This window comes from Mauremys reevesii, linkage group 13, assembly GCF_016161935.1.
Source record: "Mauremys reevesii isolate NIE-2019 linkage group 13, ASM1616193v1, whole genome shotgun sequence".
Lineage (NCBI taxonomy): Eukaryota > Metazoa > Chordata > Testudines > Geoemydidae > Mauremys > Mauremys reevesii.
Window position 1 is genome coordinate 20,068,349 of NC_052635.1, and position 18,711 is coordinate 20,087,059.

Below are 18,711 nucleotides of genomic sequence, written 5' to 3' on the forward strand. Positions count from 1 at the left end.
GCTTGAATTGAAATCATCGCTAACTCCATTTATGGTGATAAACCGTGCCATGGTCAGGTTGTCTCTTTAGAGAAGCAAACAAACCTTATTCCCCTGAATGGTCCAGAAAAGATCTAGACATTTCAGAGCCCATGGTTTTGGGAAGATTCAAGCCTGAGTGGTATTGAAGTCATTTTGCCTGGTGTAACCATGGCTGGTGGACGCAGGGTGTGGCTGTGGTGTAACAAGCAGAGCTGCTGGTCCATGGCTGAATATCACACAGACACTCAGTGCATGATTGTATGCTGGGTGGGAGTGTCCAGGCAAGGGAGCTACAGCAGCAGAGCATTTTAAGGCACCCAGGATTACAGGGCAGGTGATGACACAACCTCTCACTGGTCTGTATGTGACTCAAGGAGTTCAGTCTATTTATCTTAATAAAGAGAAGGAGGTTAAGGGGATCACTTGATTACAGTGTAGAAGTACCTACATGGGGAACGAATCATAGAAGGTTAGGGTTGGAAGAGACCTCAGGAGGCCATCTAGCCCAACCCCGTGCTCAAAGCAGGACCAACCCCAACTATTAATATTTAAGAATGGGCTCTTAAATCTAGCAGAGAAAAGTCTAACATGATCCAATGGCTAGAAGTTGAAGCTAGACAAATTCAGACTGGAAAAAAGGCATAACTTTTCAATAATTGAGAGTAATTAACCATTTGAACAATTTACCAAGGGCTGTGGTAGATTCACCATCACTGACAACTTTTTAAATTAAGATGTGATTGTTTTCTTAAATATCTGTTCTAGGAATTCTGGTGTGGAAGTTCTATGGCTTGTGCCATACTGGAGCAATCCTTTCTGGCCTTAGAATCTATGAATCTCCGGTTGGGATTCACAGCCAAGGATTCTGTCCTGGAATTAGGTGCCTAAACCAAGTCAGTCCTCTCTCTCTCACACACACACACACACACGGACAGAAATAAAGACCACCTCCTATCCCACTGTAGTCAATAGCCCAGCAGTTCTGGAGCTTGTGTAGGATGTAGGAGACCTGTTTTCAAATCCTTCTCTAACTGATTTAGAACAGGGACTTGAACTTGAGTCTTTCACATCTGAACCCCATTTTATTTATATATGTGTGACAGGTTGCTGGGCAAGAACTGCTGACTTGGCCCTCTGTCAAGCCAGCACCCATTATGGGAAGCAAATGGGAGCTGGCTAGAGAAAAGCTGCCTGCCCAATTAGCCTGGGGCTGTATAAAGGCTGCAGGGAAGGGGGCAGAGTGATGGCTCTTCCCTCCTGGGAGCAGACACTAGAAGCAAGCTGTGTATGGTGAAAAGGTGGTGGGAGCACAACCTGTAAATAAAAAGCACCAGGAGTTACCAAGTCCCAGGATCTCCAAGTGACTTTGTCAGCATTTTGTGCCAGAGGAAGACTTTCACAGCCCAGAAATGGAGGAGACCCTGCAGGGGCTGGTAAAGCAGCAGGAAGAAGTGCAAAAAGCAATGCAAACCTTTCAGAAGTCCCACCAGCTGGAGAGGCAGGCCTTGCTTAGCTGGCAAGCAGAGCAGCAGAAGAGTCAGCATCCAGTAGCAGCTCCTCCAGAAGATGGTGAGTGCCACGGTGGGGGATGACATTTGGGCACTGGGCTTGGAACTCTGTAAGATGGGCCCTGCAGATGACCCTGATGCCTTCCTAGGCACTTTTGAGCAGGTAGCTATGGGAGCAAGATGAGATAGGACAACCTGGACCTGCAACTGGCTCCCTACCTGGCCAGCAAAGCCCAAGCAGCATAGTACTTGCTAGTAGTTTTAGCAATGGCATCTCTGTTTCTAGTATTGTGATTTCTAATTTGGAATTTTTAATTCTAACTTTTTTATTTTTAGAGCACAAGTTTATTCTGTTGGATCACGTGACTTCTAGTCTAATTTTTCTAGCCCTGTCTCAAAACTGATTATGGTTAATAGCTCATGGACTTCTCCTGAGGAGGAAGTGATCACTTGGGCAGAAGGATCAATATCAGGATGCTACATTGTTAGCGCAGTAAATGAAGCTGCAAAACAAATGATGTTTAAATGACCTCACTCCATTAAGAGGTAAGTGAGACATATACACACTGGGCAGGAGCCTTTGGCAGCTGAAGACTTCATGCTTCAATCCCACACCACTGTCAAGATTTAGCAAATTAGGACAAGGCAGCAAATAAGAATCCCTCTCCCCCTTACCTATCAGTCACTGCTACCCGTTACAACTTGCTCTCCCTGTTCCTGGGACAGTTCAGGCCACACGTGGCACAACAAACCCAGCTCGCCGGCCGTGTCACGCGCCCGCTCCCCCATATTCCTCCGCTACCGACCCCGTCAGCGTCGCTCGCGGGGTCCGGGGAGGAGGGGGACGATCTTCTCCTCCTGCAGGGCCACTTCCGAGGGAAGAGCAGCAGCGGGGGCCGGCCAGGCGGAGGGATATGGGGGCCGTCCGGGTGAAAGGGTTTTGGCGCGCCGGACGCAGGGGCTTGTGGGCTCGGCCCACGGAGCCGCTAGGGGCTGCAGCAGAGCCGCCATGTCCCAGGAGGAGCCCCCAGCCGGGGAGGCCGAGGGCTCGGCCCATGCCGCCATCGACCGCCTCTGCCAGGACCTCAACCTGGACGCGGCCAGCGCCGCTGAGGCGCTGCGAGACTTCACGGCGCTGCGTGGCACGTACAGCCTGGAGGTGAGCGGCAGGGCCGTGGCCGGCTCCGCCCGGAGCCCGACGGGTCAGGGGGCAGGCGCCGGGCCCAGCTAGCGCTGCCCCGGGATCCACCCCCAGGAGGCACCAGGTTGCCGGCAGACGCCGCTCGGCCCCGGTGTCCGAGCAAGCGGGCTGCGTGCCGGCCGGGGCGCCTAGGGCCGGGCTGCTGAGGTAGCTCCTGGGCCGCCCGCGGCCATGCAGGGCCCGGGGTGCCCGCTGGCTCTGGGGCGGAGGCGTGAGCGAGCGCTGATGCTGGCAGACTGGGCTCCGTGCGAGCCCCGCGGCGGGGAGCTGCCGGAGGGGCTGCGCCCGCCGGAGGTCTGGCGCGGACACCAGCTCGGGTGTGCGCATGTGTTCAAAGGGCTCCTGTCTGGCTGCGCGGATCAGACTCCAGCCCCGGGGTCCGACTCGCTTGGCCGGGCCTCCGCTGGGCGGGAGATGAATGCTCTGCCAATGGGGGTTAGCCAAACCCTGTCAGGTAAAGGGTGACTTGTTAGAGAAAAGGCATAAGGGCCTGTCTACGCATGGAGGCTGTCTCTCCCTCGGAGATTGCCATGTATGGCCCCCGGTGCAGATGTAGTGTACACCGACAGGAAGACTTCTGGTGCCAGAACACCACCTCCCCAAACAATATTAGCTGTGCCCTTGGAAGCCCTCTTCTGGCTTCACAACTGTATCCACCCTGGAGGTTTAGTCAGCATAGCTATGTTGCTTGGTTGGTGGCGGGGAGGGTGTCATTTATTCACACTCTTGGTAGATATAGTTATGCCAGTATAAGCATTAAGACTAGGCCAAATTATTCAGGGGTGGAGTCCATGTGTGACACTCTTATTCTGGAATAAGAGTGCCTTGTTCTGGACCAAAAAGGAGGAATCTGGTGGCACCTTAAAGACTAACATATATTTGGGCATAAGCTTTTGTGGGTAAAAAAACACCTCACTTAGTCAGATGCATGGAGCGCTCCACAAAAGCTTATGTCCACATATATCTGTTAGTCTTTAAGGTGCCACCAGACTCCTTGTTGTTTTTGTGGATACAGACTAACACGGCTACCCCCAATACTTGTTCTGGAACAAGAATGTTCACACTAGGGGTTGTTCAAAAGTAGCTGTTGCACCTTAAATTCACATTTTACATTAATCTGAATTAACTTTGAAATGTAAAGAAGCCTAAGTGTTAATTGGTCACTGTGCATTTAAGGTCTGAGGGATCATTCTATTCCAGCACATTTTCCTATTAGCCTTCTGTGGTACCTTGTTGGGAAGGGAGTGCAGCCCCTCCCAAGCTCTTTGGTCATTGGGTACTTTGGGGAGCAATTAATCCCACATGTGTTCACTTGTCTCCTGGAATGGTTAGTCAGCACTTCTTTCCCAATGACAAAAAGAGATTTGAATTTATAATTGAACTGTTTAAGAAATAGGAGGAAGATTCAGATACAATATTTGAACTGGCTCTTGTTTAGTCTTTTGGGGGGGAAACATAAGTGGATACATGTCTTGCTTTCAAAGGGTGCTAGAATGATCTTGATCTTAACGGTCAGAGCAGTGATATCCAAATTTTTCAGCTTAACGGCTCAAAGAAATCAGGAGGCCACAGTCAGTATTTTGGGGCAGAGTTTTGCTCTGTCCTTCACCCTTTTTGCCACTTATTTGCAGGGAGCATAGAAACCACATGCAAATATAGCTTACTGCAGCCCCTTGTGCAGAGGGTAGGAAGTAGGAGTGGCTGGAGCATGCTGTGTACCAGTTAGATCAGGGGTGAGGAGAAATACATTGATAAGAGTGTGAGGCTTAGATACTGTGGTGATGGGAGCCGTAAAATTACCTAAGATAGAAAAATACATGATCACAGTGTGTCCCTGCCTCAGCTCCTGATATGGATTTACCAGCCTCCTAGAAGTGCTGTGAGGATCAGTACAGATTGTAAGGCACTAGGATAACATGGTAGTGGGTGCCCTTAAGAGAGATCAGTAGAGAAGAAAAGAAACAATGGCTGGAAAATTAATAAATATTCCTAGTTGGAAAGGTAATAGACACTCCCTAGACCAGGGAAGGGGTGTGTGTGTGTGTGTGTGTGTGTGTGTGTGTGTGTGTGTTTCTGGAGTGAATGAGCCTTGTCTTGGGAAGGGGGTATCCGGGCTCATGTATCCTTATTAGCTGTGCTGGATGGAAGGACACAGAGTTTGATGTGAGGATGAATGTGGCTGGTGACGGGGAGACCATGCAGAGAGCTTTAAAAAATTTTATAGGATTACTAAATCCTCCTGCGCTTTGATTGTGGAAGGCCAAACTTTTCCCTACAAGGATACAAGATCATGGTATGTGTGTGTTACACACAGACACCCTGTTTACTTTTAGCGGAAAGATGGGATGAGAAAGTCAGCAGGGAGAACTTGGCCTGAATTAAACTGTCAGAATTTAAATCGGTTCAGGATCTGTGCGCAGACACGTTTTCATGGAGCTATCACTCTTCACTGGCTTCAATTTCTGTCTTCATAAATTTTCACCACATGCAAGTGAAAACAGGGACTGTCCCTTTACTGCCATCTAGCGGAAAGGTCTCCTGCTTTTCAAGAAAGATAAACTACAGCATGATAGAGGCGTGAAAGTCTGTATAGGCTCCGCTTTCCCTTTTTATACAGGTCCTGCTTTGCTTTGTGTCTCTGGCACAGTAATAGGTGGAGGTGTCTGCAGCTGCAGGGAGAACTGGTTCTTGGAGGAGTCAGTCGAGATGGTGATTCGGCTCTGGAAAGATGAGCCATAGTTCGTGTTCCACGTGGAACCGCTGTAATATACCCGTCCCAGCCACTTCAGCCCTTTTCTGGGAGGCTGCCAGATCCAATAACCACTGGTGATAGAGTAACCTGAGACAGCGCAGGTCAGTGTGAGGGTCTCTCCAGGCTTCACCACTCCCGGGCCAAACTGTATCAGCTGTACCTGAGAGAGGACACCTGGGGAAAGGAGAACAGAGCTGACTCTCGCCTGTAATCGGTGCATTTCCACACCTCGGTGTTTCTCAGGGGCCCATGAAATACTCCCCTGATGGGGCAGCAAGTAGGAAAAGAGAGAAGAGCAGTGACAATGTCATGGTGATTGTTAATGGAGAAACTCCCCAGTGGGCAGGACCAGGCAGATCTGTGTCTGGGGAGAGACTGAGGCTCCTAGAACCAGGGGTTTGTATTTAAACAGTAACTATCTGAGGCAGGGGTTTGCATGCGGGTTCCCCAGGGTGGGTATAAGACAGGGGCGGGCAAACTTTTTGGCCTGAGGGCTGCATCGGGTTTCGTAAATTGTATGGAGGGCCGGTTAGGAGGTGGGGGCCGGGCCACGATCCCCTCCCCTATCTGCCTCCCCCCGGGGACTCCTGCCCCATCCAACACCCCCACCCCCCGTTCACTGATGGCCCCTCTGGGACCCCTGCCCCATCCCCACACACACACTTCCTGTCCCCTGACTGCATCCAGACCCCTGCCGCCGCATCCAACCCCTCCTCTCATTCCTGACAGTCCCCCGACCCCTGCCCCATCCATCCACCCCTTCTCCTTGTCCCCTGACTGCCCCCATTCAACCCTGTTTCCCCCCGACCACCACCCCAAACTCCCCTGCCCTCTATCCAACCCTTCCCCCCCTCGCCCCCTTACTGCGCTGCCTGGAGCACAGGTGGCTGGCAGCGCTACAGCAGCGCTGCCCGGCCGGAGCCGGGTCATGTTGCCGCCAGCACAGAGCACGGGGTCAGGCTGGGCTCTGCAGCTGCGCTGCTCCAGGAGCTCACACCCCTGCTGCCCAGAGCATTGCGCCGGCAGTGGAGCGAGCTGAGGCTGCGGGGCAGGGGGGACAGCAGGGGAGGAGCCGGGGGCTAGCCTCCCAGGCCAGGAGCTCAGGGGCCAAGCAGGACGGTCCCACAGGCCATAGTTTGCCTGCCCCTGAGCTAGATCCATCTGGCATATGATCCCTAGTTCCCTTGCACAAGTTAGAGTAGCCCCCAAGTTTGATCTAGCCTGCTTTGGGGCAGAGAATCTGTGATTGATAGTTGAATGGAGCAGGAGGTACTTTAGCCATGGCTACACTACAAATTTATGTTGACTCAAGTTACATTGGCATACAGCTGTCACTGTTAGTACTTTGCTTATGTGTGTGCATACTTGGCTGCTTATGCCGGTGGTGCTCATACTCTTCAAGAGTGCTTGTATCAATGCAGAGTGCAGTGCACCATGAGTAGGTATCCCCAAGACAGTGCACTAGGCAGGGGTAAGTTGCATAATGGAAGTTTTGGCAGTGCATGATAGGGCCAAAACAAGTCACGCAGGAGTGACTGGGAGCATTGGGACCACTTCCCAGGTTGCAGCTCTCTACGTCTCATAATGTTATCTGTATCCCATAATTTTTGTGCCTCTATTTCAAAACTCCACAAACCCACGTGACCCTCCTCGCTGTCTGTCATCTGACAGAAGCCTGGAGACTGCATAGCTTTGCACTATTATCATAAACATTGAAAGCACAGGGTGCGCGATCTTGGAGTATTTGCAGAGGTGCTTGAAAAACCAAATCAGTGGGGAACATGATTTTTTTTGGGCACATTGCTGTGCTACATCATGAGAACCAATTCAAGGTTGTTGGTGGCGTTCACAGAATAGCTGCAGATGTTGGAGTGCTCTTCTGGCCTCAAGAAACAAGCGCTAACTGGTGAGATCTCATTCTAATGCAGGTTTGGAATGATAAGCAGTGGTTGCAGATCTTTTGGTGAGAGGTGTAAAAGGTTAACCAGCAAGCATTAGGCTTACCAGTTGACCGAAGTTAACCATTAACCCCGGCAGCCCTGCATTGGGCTGGTGGGAGGGACCTCAACCCTGGCTGCGCCGGACCCCAGCTGGATTGGCCCCAGGCCCCTTTGTGCCAGACCCCCTCAGCTACGTTGGTTAAACAAAATAATTTTAATCGTTTTACCGGTTAACTTTTTTAATCCAATATTTCCATCCCTACTTTGTGCAAGTCCACATTCCTGGATTCGTCTGCTGAGGTTGCACCTGCCCTCCAGTACTGGGACACCAAAATGAGAGGTTTACTGATAGTGGAGAAGTGAGTGGCAATCACACTGTGGAAACTTGCAACCCGGTTGCTACTTGTCAGTCGGGAATCAGTTCAGAGTTGGGAAATCTACCAAGGGGGCCGTTGTCATGGAAATGTGTGGGGCCATTAATTGCCTCTTGCTCTCGCAGTGTGCAAGACATAGTGAGTGGATTTGCAGCAATGGGATTCCCAAACTGCAGTGGAACAATGGATGACACACACATCCCTTTTTTGGCACCAGGCCACCTTGCTACTGAGTACATCTACAGAAAGTGCTACTTTTCTGTGGTTATGCAAGCATTGGTGGATCACCAGGAACACTTCACTGACATCAGTGTGGGCTGTTCAGGGAACGTGCATGACGCTCGCATCTTTAAGAACAGAGGACTTGTTGTTCATAGAGCTGCAAGAAGGGACTTTCTTTCCCAACTGGTGGATTACTAGTGGGATGTTGAAATGCCAATAGTGATTCTGGGGAACCCAGCCTACCCCTCTTTCTCCTGGCCATACACCGGCCACCCCAACTGCACCAAGGAACAATTTAACCACTGGCTCAGCCAGTGTGGAATGACAGTTGAATGTGCTTTTTGTTAACTCATAAGATAGGACTCAGTGAGGAAAAATATCCCAATGGTTATAGCTGTCTGCTCTGGCCTGCATAATGTATGTACGGCAGAAGGGGAAAAGTTTCTGCCGAGGTGGATGGCAGAGGTGGTGTGGCTGTCTGCTGAATTTGAACATCCAGATACAAGGGCTCAAGGCAGAGCTATATGGCTCAGGAAGGTTTTGAATGACCATTTTAATAGTGAGTCAGAGTAATGTGTGGTGGTGTAGTGTGCTCTATCTGACCCTGCTCTTTTGTGGCCTGGTAGGAGTTGTGTGGTGGTTGCTGTACATGTAGGAATATAACATTAATTCACTTATTTGTTTTGTGAATGGTCATGTGGGCTGTGATGTGAAGTAACAGGTAAATTGTTGCTTTCAGAACTGCTGAGTAGTTGGCATCATATCTTGTGAACTAATAAAGATTGGAACAAAATCAGTGCAATAATTGTAATTTCACAACAAATACATTATAAACTTAACAAATTTAGTTATGAATGGTGAAAGAATTTTCATGTCCATTTCAGCTACACAGATACTAACTCTGGCTTTCACAGGTCTGTGTATGTGGAGCTGTGATTGTCTTTATCACTCTACTCCGATGGACATTAAGGGTACTGCAACACCTCTGGAAGCCACCAGAGTTTGCTGCATCTGTTTGTGCTGCCTGAGAAGCTCCACTGTGCCCTAGTGCATCTTCCTCTCCTTTTCCTGCTGGGACTCCTGGGCCTTTCTCCTCTCCAATCTTTCCTTTTCCAGACTGTCTGCAGTGTTCATCTTCCAGGCCCTGTGCTTATGGTCTGATACAGCACTGGCTTGCAGGATGTCCTGGAACATGTTATCCTGAGTCGTCGTCATCTTCCTCCACCTTATGTGGCTCCGCAGGTGTGGAGAGGGAGACTCTGAAGGCCACGGTGGCAACAGCTGAAGATAAAACACACAGAGGTACTATTGCTGGTGCATTCACTACAGAAAGTGAAACTTAAGATGTTGAACTTGCTCCCCAAAAGTTTTAAGCACTACATTCTCACTTCTGCTTGGGATTTCTTGTGCATGGCACCAATCACTGCACCAGCCATGGTGAGTATGGCCTACTGGGGGATAAGGGAAATGAGAGAATTGCTTGGTTGCACGATTCTAATAGTGGATATTGGACAATGACAATAAATACTGGCACCCTTTTCCACAGTAGATGGTGATTTTTAGCTGATATCTCTCGAGGGTAACAAAAGTTCCCACACAGCTGCAGCAGGCATCCCAAAGCCACCTGGGCCCATGTGCTGCTACCCAGTGTACTGCAATGGTGCCTGCTGAAGTTATCACTGAGTGGCATGGGAAAGTGTCCAACCTTGGAGGAAGAAACAAGGCAACCCTCCCTAGAAACCATCAGAGGATTGCAGAGTACTTCCATGAAAGTTTCATCGAGATCTCTCAGGAGGATTCAAGGAACATCCCTGTGTACATAAACTGCTATGCATGGTCCCTCATTCTAGAGGGGAATGAAAATCAGATAGCAGCTCTACCTCTCTTGATTGTACCATTATGTCTTCTAGCATGAGTAAATTAATGAAAAGTGAAAAGATTGTGTCCTGCTTTGGGGGGGAGGAGGAACAACTCTGTAATTGAAAATTTATTTACACTGTTACCCGCGGTTCCTTCCCCTGCATTGGGCTCACTCGTGCTGGACTGCGGTGGAGTAAAAATAGGTCCTGGCTCACTGCACAGCTGGATCCCTTGGTCACCTATCCCCCATCCTCCTCTTCGTCCAACATCTCCTCCTCTTTGCTGTTCATGGCAGGGGCTTGTGACTTAGGTTCCTTCGAGGTATTCATGGTGCTGTTGAGGGTGGTGGTGCAATCTCCGCTGAGGATGGCATGCAGCTCTTTGTAAAAGCAGCAGGTCTGTGACTTGGCACCAAATTGGTTGTTGGCCTCCCTGGCCTGGTATGCTGCTGCAGCTTCTTGGCTTTCACGTGGCATTGCTGCTGGTCCCTGTCATACCACTTCTCCTACATCCCCTGAACATCCCCAGTGCCGGAGAGGGGGCCGGCGCAGAGCAGAGAGTCTCAGGTGATACCGGGGGTTCAGTCCCCAGGTCGGAGTCTGGGCGTGGGACTGCCGACTCAGGACGTATTGACTTATCCCTCTGCCAAGGAGAGGAGGCTGAAGGTGCCTTGGACGCTCCAGCCACTGAGCGGGTTCCCGTCTGGGTGGGCATCTGCGGCCACGGTGCCCATTGACACCACTTTCCTTGCCACTGACCAATTTGGGGGCCCGGTGGTGCCGTCTGTTCCAGCTGAGCCTCACGACCTGGTGATGGGTGGCTAGGTGCTGATGCTGAGGTCACTGTCGAGCACACGGTCTCATAGGAGCGGCAAGAGCGGCGGTGCCTACGACTGTGCATTCTGCGGGACCTCGACACTGAGGACCAGTACCCATCGGAAGTGCTTCTCTGGTACTCGCCCCGGTGCCAGGAGCTATGATGTTCCTGTGCCGGTGAATTGCGAGAGGAGTCCCGAGTGCGATGCCTGGCAGAGCGAGAATTCGAGTGGGAGCGTTGATGGCGTCAGGACCTGCTGCAGTAGCTGGACATGAAGAGTGTTTATGGCGCCTGTCACAGTGCCTGCGACCGTCGCCGCGCTGATAGAGGGGCCTTGAGACTCCTCCTGTTCGAGCAGCGAGCCAGTCAACCTGACTGGTGTAGAGGGCTGGTGTGAGCTGCGAGAAGACAGCGTGGAACGAGGTAAGGAGCGGTCCTCAGAGCGGGAGCTGCGCTGTGCCCGGGGGGTCTGATGAGTGCCCAGCAGCAGCTTGCCTCGGGACCGAGGGCCCGACACTGGTGGTGCCCCAGGTATCAATAAGCTCAAGATGTCTTGCGCGGCCTGTGCAGCCTCCGGCATTGATGGGATCCTCTCTGCAAGGGAGGCACGTGTGGACAGAATTGGGCTGTGCCGTTCAACAGGAGTCGGAGGCCTAGGGCCCGGGGGAGATTGAGGGCTGCCTGACTCAGGACCAGCCTCACCCCTCTTCTTTTCTCAGCACCACTGTGAGACGGAAATCTTCCCTTGTCCCTTGGAAGGGGAGCGATGCCGGCTAGTGGAGGTGACTTCGCTACGCACTGAAGATGCGGTGCCGAGTCCGCTCAATGTGCCAGGATAGGGGCCAGCACCAATTCCATCAGGAGGGTGTGAAGCCTGATGTCCCTCTCCTTCTGAGTCCGCGGCTTGAATGACCTGCAGATGTTGCAGCGCACACTCACATGTATTTCGCCCAAGCAGCGGAGACTCAGTGTGCGGATCACTTCTGGGCCTAGAACGGCAACAAAAGTCACACGACTTGAAGCCTGGGGCACAGGACATGCCCCGAGCCACTCTAACTACTTGAAAAACTACTAAAAGTAACTGTACCACTAAGGTCAACTAGAGAAGCTGCAGCAAGGCTGGAGCAAGATGTTCCGACTACCTTCACCGGCGGCAAGAAGGAACTGAGGTGTGGGGGGAGCGCGCGGCTCCCCTTATAGTGCAATATAGAGGCGCCACTCCAGAGGTCACAGCGGTGCTCCCCCCATACGGGTACTGCTAAGGGGAAAAACTTCTGACACTGGTGCATGTGGCGAGCACGCACACCTACTGTGGCATACAGCTGAACAACACATCTCGAACGCCAGTTACGGAACAGATAACTGTCCTTTCTCCTACATCCCCTGAACAATCTGCTCGTAGAAGGCAATGTTTCTACAGCTGGATCAGAGCTGTGCCTTAACAGTCTCTTCTCCCTCAAGCCCAGGAGTGACTATCTCCTGTCTACTCCAAGCAGGAGCACATCTGGAGTGTGTGGATGGCATAGTTAGCTAGGCAGTTGCAATCAACAATGGAGAGCTGCTAGGTCTGCTCACCAAGCCGGGCAATCAGAAAAAAGGAATCTCCAACATTCGCAGGGCTTTAAAAGGGAGAGGGTGGCTTCCAGTCTTTGTGACCCCTGGGCAGTGGAGTTCACTATGATGACCAGAGCAATTTGTGGGGCATTGTGGGATGGTTGCTGGGGGATAGTTGGGGTCAACATAACTTGTCTACACTTACATTTTATAGTGCTCTAACTTGCTGGCTTGTGTGTGAGAGAGAAAAATCACTCCCCTGAGCGCAGCAAGTCTGAGCGCTTTAAAGTGCTAGTGTAAGCAGGCTCCGAGTGTTGGGAGCCACGCTCCCAGTGCTCGGTGCTAATCCACACTCGCTTCTCATGGCAGCGCTTTGAAGTTTCCAGTGTAGACATTCTCTAACACAGTGTCTACATTCGCACTGCGTCAACCAAAGTACATCAGCCATGGCTTTATGCTGCTTAGGGAGGTGGTGTTCCTATGTTGGTGTAATGGTGTGTTTACGTGAGTGGGAGACTAATTTAAATGTAGATACATGCAAAAGTAGGTCGATGTAAGCTGCCTTGCATTGACCTTACTTTGTAGTGTAGACCCGGCCTTTAGTTTGCGCGAACACTGCTAGCTTTCTAAGTTTCTAACATACTTTTTCTGGGGTCCAAAGCAATACTAACTTACACTGGTTTAACCTAAAGTATGAATTTAACTTTCCCATGTAGATGAGGTTTACTATACAAACAAAACACCTACACCCTGAAATGGGAGGAGGGAAGACCCTTAGGATGATTTCTTCCTCTACTTCAACTCATACCTCCTAGCTTCTGAGATTTCTCCTTTGCCTGCCAGCAAAAACCTTTAGGAATCCAGATACCACCACAGTAAGATAATGTCTGCTTTAGACAGGTATGCTGGCTTACTGACACCACATACTACTTGTGGGACAGACTAGAGGGATTGTTTGATACTTGTCCTGATTTAAGCTATGGGAAGCTTGGAGCTACTGAGTTTGAGGAGCTTGTCAAGATGCAGTTTAAAGAGAACTTTTAAAATAAATATATTTTGACCTGATTAATCTTTGCCTCTGGGCAATAAGATGGAGGCAATGTTTAGATTTTAGTATCGTGATTCTCCTATTTCAAAAATATTTGCTTATGCAATTCAGAAATAACTTAAAAAGGCAATTTCTAAAGGGTTGTATGTACTGAAGCTCTTCTGGTAAATCAGTGTAGAAGCTGGCAATGGACCACAGGCATCTCAGTAGAAGAGGGTCTTGGGAGATCTAAAGGAGAACAAAGTGGCTTTAACATAGGTGGCGAATTATCTGGGTCTATGATGCTCATGCTTTGCCAATATTCAAGAATGTGAGCCCAGCTCCACCAAAGTTTGGGTTTATATTTTCAGTCTTATCCTGTCCATAGGGCAACTGCTCTGGGCCCCATGCTTCAGGGGAACGTGGGGTCCAGGGTGGCCTGAAGGGTTAGTGGGGGGGGCCTGTTGCCAGCAGCAGCAAGTGACCTGGTCCCAGCCCGCTCAACCACACCCTGCTTGCTCCCAGCATCGCTCGGAGGAGGAGGTAGAAGCCGGAAAGGGGTGGGGGCTTGGGGGAACGGGTGGTGTGTGGGCATGGCCTGGGGTGGAGGGAGGGATTGTCCTGCCCCCCATACCTGCCTTGTAAGACGATATATATTTTTTACAAATAATGTAAAAATGGACTGGAAACACTAAGCATTTAACAGTTTCTCTATATTGCACAATATCACTATCATAAGAAATTTATTTAACTAAGAATATCAACTTTATTAGTACTACTTAAGTATGACATACTGTGTTTAAGTACGTTGTTCCTATCTATACATGATAACACAGTTCTTTTGAATATGCCGCCACCCCGCCTCTCCTGGCCCCTGCTCTGCCCCGCCCCTTCCCTGCTCCCATTCCACCTCTTCCCCCAAGCCCTCTTTCCAGCTTCCGCCGCCTCCCCTGAGTGATGCTGGGAGCCAGCAGGGCAAGCTGTGGCCAGGTTGATTGCTTGCTGCCGGCGACAGGCCTCCCGCTAGCCCCACAGGCTGCCCTGGACCCTGTGTCCCCCTGAAGTGTGGGGCCCAGGGGGTTGCCCCGGCTCGGCTTGGACCCGTTCTGGGCACCACCAAAAATAATGCAAACTGGTGCCCATGGGCTTTAACAATAGTTTAGAGAGGGCATTCCAACTGTAAGAAAGCATGGAAGAACTTCCATGTGAAGGTGATAATAGAGGCATAAAATAGACAGGGCTGGCTTCACTGATGTTGCAGAAAAGATAATGGGATTCTAGCTGATCAGTGGCCAGATTGTGGCCTCGTGGAGTACTACAATATAGTTATCTTTAATACAGAGGTGCAGTCAGCAGAGACCTCAGGGCTCTGCAATCTGCAATGGTTTATTGTGAGCTAAGTGGCCAAATCATACTGCAGACGTAGTGTCTGTTTTTAAAGGAACAATCGGGGGGAGGGATAGCTCAGTGGTTTGAGCATTGGCCTGCTAAACCCATGGTTGTGAGTTCAATCCTTGAGGGGGCCACTTAGGGATCTGGGGCAAAAATTGGTCCTGCTAGTGAAGGCAGGGGGCTGGACTCGATGACCTTTCAAGGTCCCTTCCAGTTCTAGGAGATTGGTATATCTCCAATTATTACCTAGCTGCAGTGTGCTCTGTTCCATGCAAATTAAGGATAGTCCTCCACTCCTAGGAAGTAGTTTTGGTTCCCTTGTTCCAGCCAGATTTAAAAAAAAAAATAAAAAAATCATCCAACCATGAGTAAATGTTGGTTCTTGTTACTGTCCCAAATGATTTTAGAGATACTTGAAGTAGATGAAAAGCTGAGACTGCAAATTGAGCATTGTTGCCCTGGAAAAGTTTGTCCATTGATTGTTTACTTCTGGTTTGACAGGGAGAAGTGGTGCATTGGTTGGCTTGTGCTCTGTATGTTGCTTGTCGTAAAAGCATACTTCCCACGGTTGGAAGTGGCCTTATGGAAGGAAACTGCGTTTCACTGACTAGGATACTACGGTCAGCCAAACTAAGGTACTTTTTGTTTTTCACTTTTTTCTAGAGACCTAAACATCTGTGTGTAGTTGCAGCTTCTTTTCCCTTATTCTAGATCTGCTTCCCTTTTGACTGCTGTTTCACTTGCATTCTAACTGAAAGAAGAATGGTATTTTCCGCATAGTGGTGGAAGTAGGGCATCATTGATATTGCACAACTATAAACATAGGCCAGAGTAGGGATGTTAACCAATTAACGGTAAGCAGTAGTGTTAATGGTTAAGCGTTAACCATTAATCCCCAGTCTGGCTCTGTGCCAGCTGGCCCCACTCAACCTACCTTAACCAATAACCCCTGTCTGGCGCGGTGCTGGCTGGGCCCCAGCCAGCCCTTTAATCAGTTAACCATTTAAATGAAATATTTTTAAATGGTTAACTTTCTAAATGATTGGTTGGATTAGATGATCTCCTGAGGTCCCTTCCAACCCTAATAATCTATGATTCTATGAATAGCCCACTAGTATTTATTATTTTTCCCCTCAATAGATAATTACACACCATGAATCAAGTCATCTTCCTTCATTAAACTAAATACATGGCAATTTTTTATTAATTTTTGAAGTCAGATTGTGGATTCAAAATTGAAAGTGCTGACTATTTCACAATGAAACTTGGATGAATGCTTGGGTGCTTAGAGATATATAATTACATAAGTATTTATGCACTGCAGTGTTAATTCAGTACTTAACCAGGACACCTGTATTGAAGAATTAAGCACCCAGTTGTGAAAATTATATTTTGCCTGCCCCTCAACTCTTCTTTTTTTTTTTTTTCTGACCCCACCAAAGAGCCACCTTCTCTGATCTGAATTAATCTATGCAAGGGTGTGGAAACCAAAGGAAATCCACAAGTAAGCGTTAACGGTGTGGAATATACTCAGCACTGGAGTCTAGCAAAGTGTGTTTATCCTTTGCTTAGTAACTGCTTTAATTACAGAAATAAATTAATCAGATTTAGTTTTCACCCAAAGTCCATCTTTTTAAGAAAAGATCAAGAATTGGCGGGGGAGGAGGGGAGAATCTTAGTCTAAACTATTTGATCTGTTTCATGGCTGGAGATTAAATTATAATTAAATGTTACTTTTTTTAAGTTTAATTCAGTTTTTTAGTAAAATGAAAAAGTGGATGGACATGTCACACCTGCCGCAGGAATTTCGGGAGCGAATGGAGAGGCTGGAGAGAAACTTTGAAGTATCGACTGTGATTTTCAGAAAGTTTGAACCAATATTTTTGGATGTATTTCAAAACCCTTATGAAGAAACACCTAAACCACAAAGGAGCAGAAAACAGAGGTATATTGAGAGATGTAAATGATTTTACTGAAAAGTAAGGCTGTTGATTAATTGCAGTTAACTCATGTGATTAACTCAAAAAAATTGACTGCGTTTTTTCTACATTTTCAGATATTTTGATTTCTATTACAACACAGAATACAAAGTGTACAGTGCTTACTTTATATTACAAATATTTGCACTGTAAAAATGATTTTAAAAATATTTTTCAGTTCACCTCATACAAGTACTGCAGTGCAATCTCTATCATGAAAATGTAACTTACAAATGTAGGGTTTCTTTGTTACATTAACAATAACACTGTAACTTTGTTTTGTTTTTGTAATGTAACAATGTAAAACTTCAGAGCCTACAGGTCCACTCAGTCCTACTTCTTGTTCAGTCATTCTCTAAGACAAACAAGTTTGTTTACGGGAGACAGTGCTGCCTGCTGCTTATTTACAATATCATCTGAAAGTGAGAACAGGCATTCACATGGCACTTTTATAGCTGGCATTGCAAGGTATTTACGTGCCAGATATGCTAAACATTCGTATGCCCCTTCATGCATCAGCCACAATTCCAGAAGACGTGCTTCCATGCTGATGATGTTTGTTAAATACTGTGTTAATTAAATTTATGACTGAACCCCTTGGGGGAGAACTGTATGTCCCCTGCTCTGTTTTACCCTCTTTTTGCCATATATTTCATGTTATAGCAGTCTCAGATGATGACCCAGCACATGTTGTTTGATTTACAAACACTGTCACTGCAGACCTGAAAAAATGCAAAGAAGGTACCAGTGTGAGATTTCTAAAGATAGCTACAGCACTTGACCGAAGGTTTAAGAATCTGAAGTAGCGTCCAGAATCTGAGAGGGACGAGGTGTGGAGCATGCTTTCAGAAGTCTTAAAAGAGCAACACTCTGAGGCGGAAACTGCAGAACCCGAACCACCAAACAAGAAAATCAACCTTCTGCTGGTGGCATCTGACTCTGATGAAAATGAACGTGCATCAGTCGGCTCTGCTTTGGATTGTTATCAAGCACAACCCATCATCAGCATGCATGCATATCCTCTGGAATGGTGGTTAGTGCATCTGGCACATAAATATCTTGCGATGCTGGTATGACGTTATTGACATGAACTGTGACTGTATAGACCACTGTTATATATTTGCAGCAAATATTATAAAGAGGAGGTCAAGGGGGGCTTCTGTGAAAGGTTGTAGTTTGCTGATTATGATTATACTGTCTATATGTGTATCATTTTTGTATTTGAAGTTATGAATATTGGCTATAATACTTGTATCTCAGTGTGTTTTGATTCTAAGTAACCTCAGTGAAATATTTGGTCAGCTTCTTGAGGAAAGGACTATTCTCAGTAAGTGCCCAGTCGAGAAACACTTGAATGACAGGTTTCAGAGTAGCAGCCGTGTTAGTCTGTATCCGTCTGTATTCATGATAACATTCAAAAACCAGTGGGAGAACACTTCAGCCTCTCTAACCACTCAGTGACAGACTTGAAGGTGGCAATTTTGCAACAAAAATACTTCAAAAACAGACTCCAAAGAGAGACTGCTGAATTCAAATTAATATGCAAATTAGATACAATTAACTCAGGCTTAAACAGAGACTGGGAATAGTTGGGTCATTACACTAATTGAATCTATCTCCCTATGTTAAGTTCTCCTCCTCACACCTTCTATGGGTCATCTTAATTATCACTTCAAAAGATTTTTTTTTTTTTCTCCTGCTGATGATAGCTCATCTCAATTGATTAGACTCTTCCTGTTGGTATGCATACTTCCACCTTCTCTGTATGTATAAATATCTCCGTCTGTGTGTTCCATTCTGTGCATCTGAAGAAGTGAACTGTAGCTCACGAAAGCTCATGCTGAAATAAATTTGTTAGTCTCTAAGGTGCCACAAGTACTCCTGTTCTTTTTACTTAAATGACAATGGACTTTGGGAGACGCCAATCCACATCTGAGCTTTCCTGGGAACGTTCAAACTAACATGTCAAACTAACATGGAGCCCCGGGACGACCGGACCTGCCGCAGGCATGACTGCAGAGGGGGCGCTCCTCACTGCGGACGGTTCGCTGGTCGCGCGGGTCGT

General features: G+C 48.2%; 1 protein-coding gene across 5 annotated transcripts in view; it reads left to right on the forward strand.

The window, feature by feature from the left end:
• Window positions 1-2,252: 2,252 nt before the first annotated feature.
• The window catches only part of RBL1 (RB transcriptional corepressor like 1), a 100,609-nt gene continuing 84,150 nt past the window's right edge, over window positions 2,253-18,711 (forward strand). For 3 of the 5 annotated variants that reach the window (XM_039497960.1, XM_039497965.1, XM_039497961.1), the window contains exons 1-3: window positions 2,253-2,688; window positions 15,169-15,302; window positions 16,412-16,612. In XM_039497960.1, the coding sequence (XP_039353894.1) occupies window positions 2,539-2,688; window positions 15,169-15,302; window positions 16,412-16,612 (485 nt within the window). In that variant the 5' untranslated portion in view covers window positions 2,253-2,538. Of the gene's footprint in view, window positions 2,689-2,858; window positions 2,878-3,121; window positions 3,185-15,168; window positions 15,303-16,411; window positions 16,613-18,711 lie in introns of those variants that run through there. The other 2 variants (XM_039497964.1, XM_039497963.1) reach the window with 2 other exon arrangements.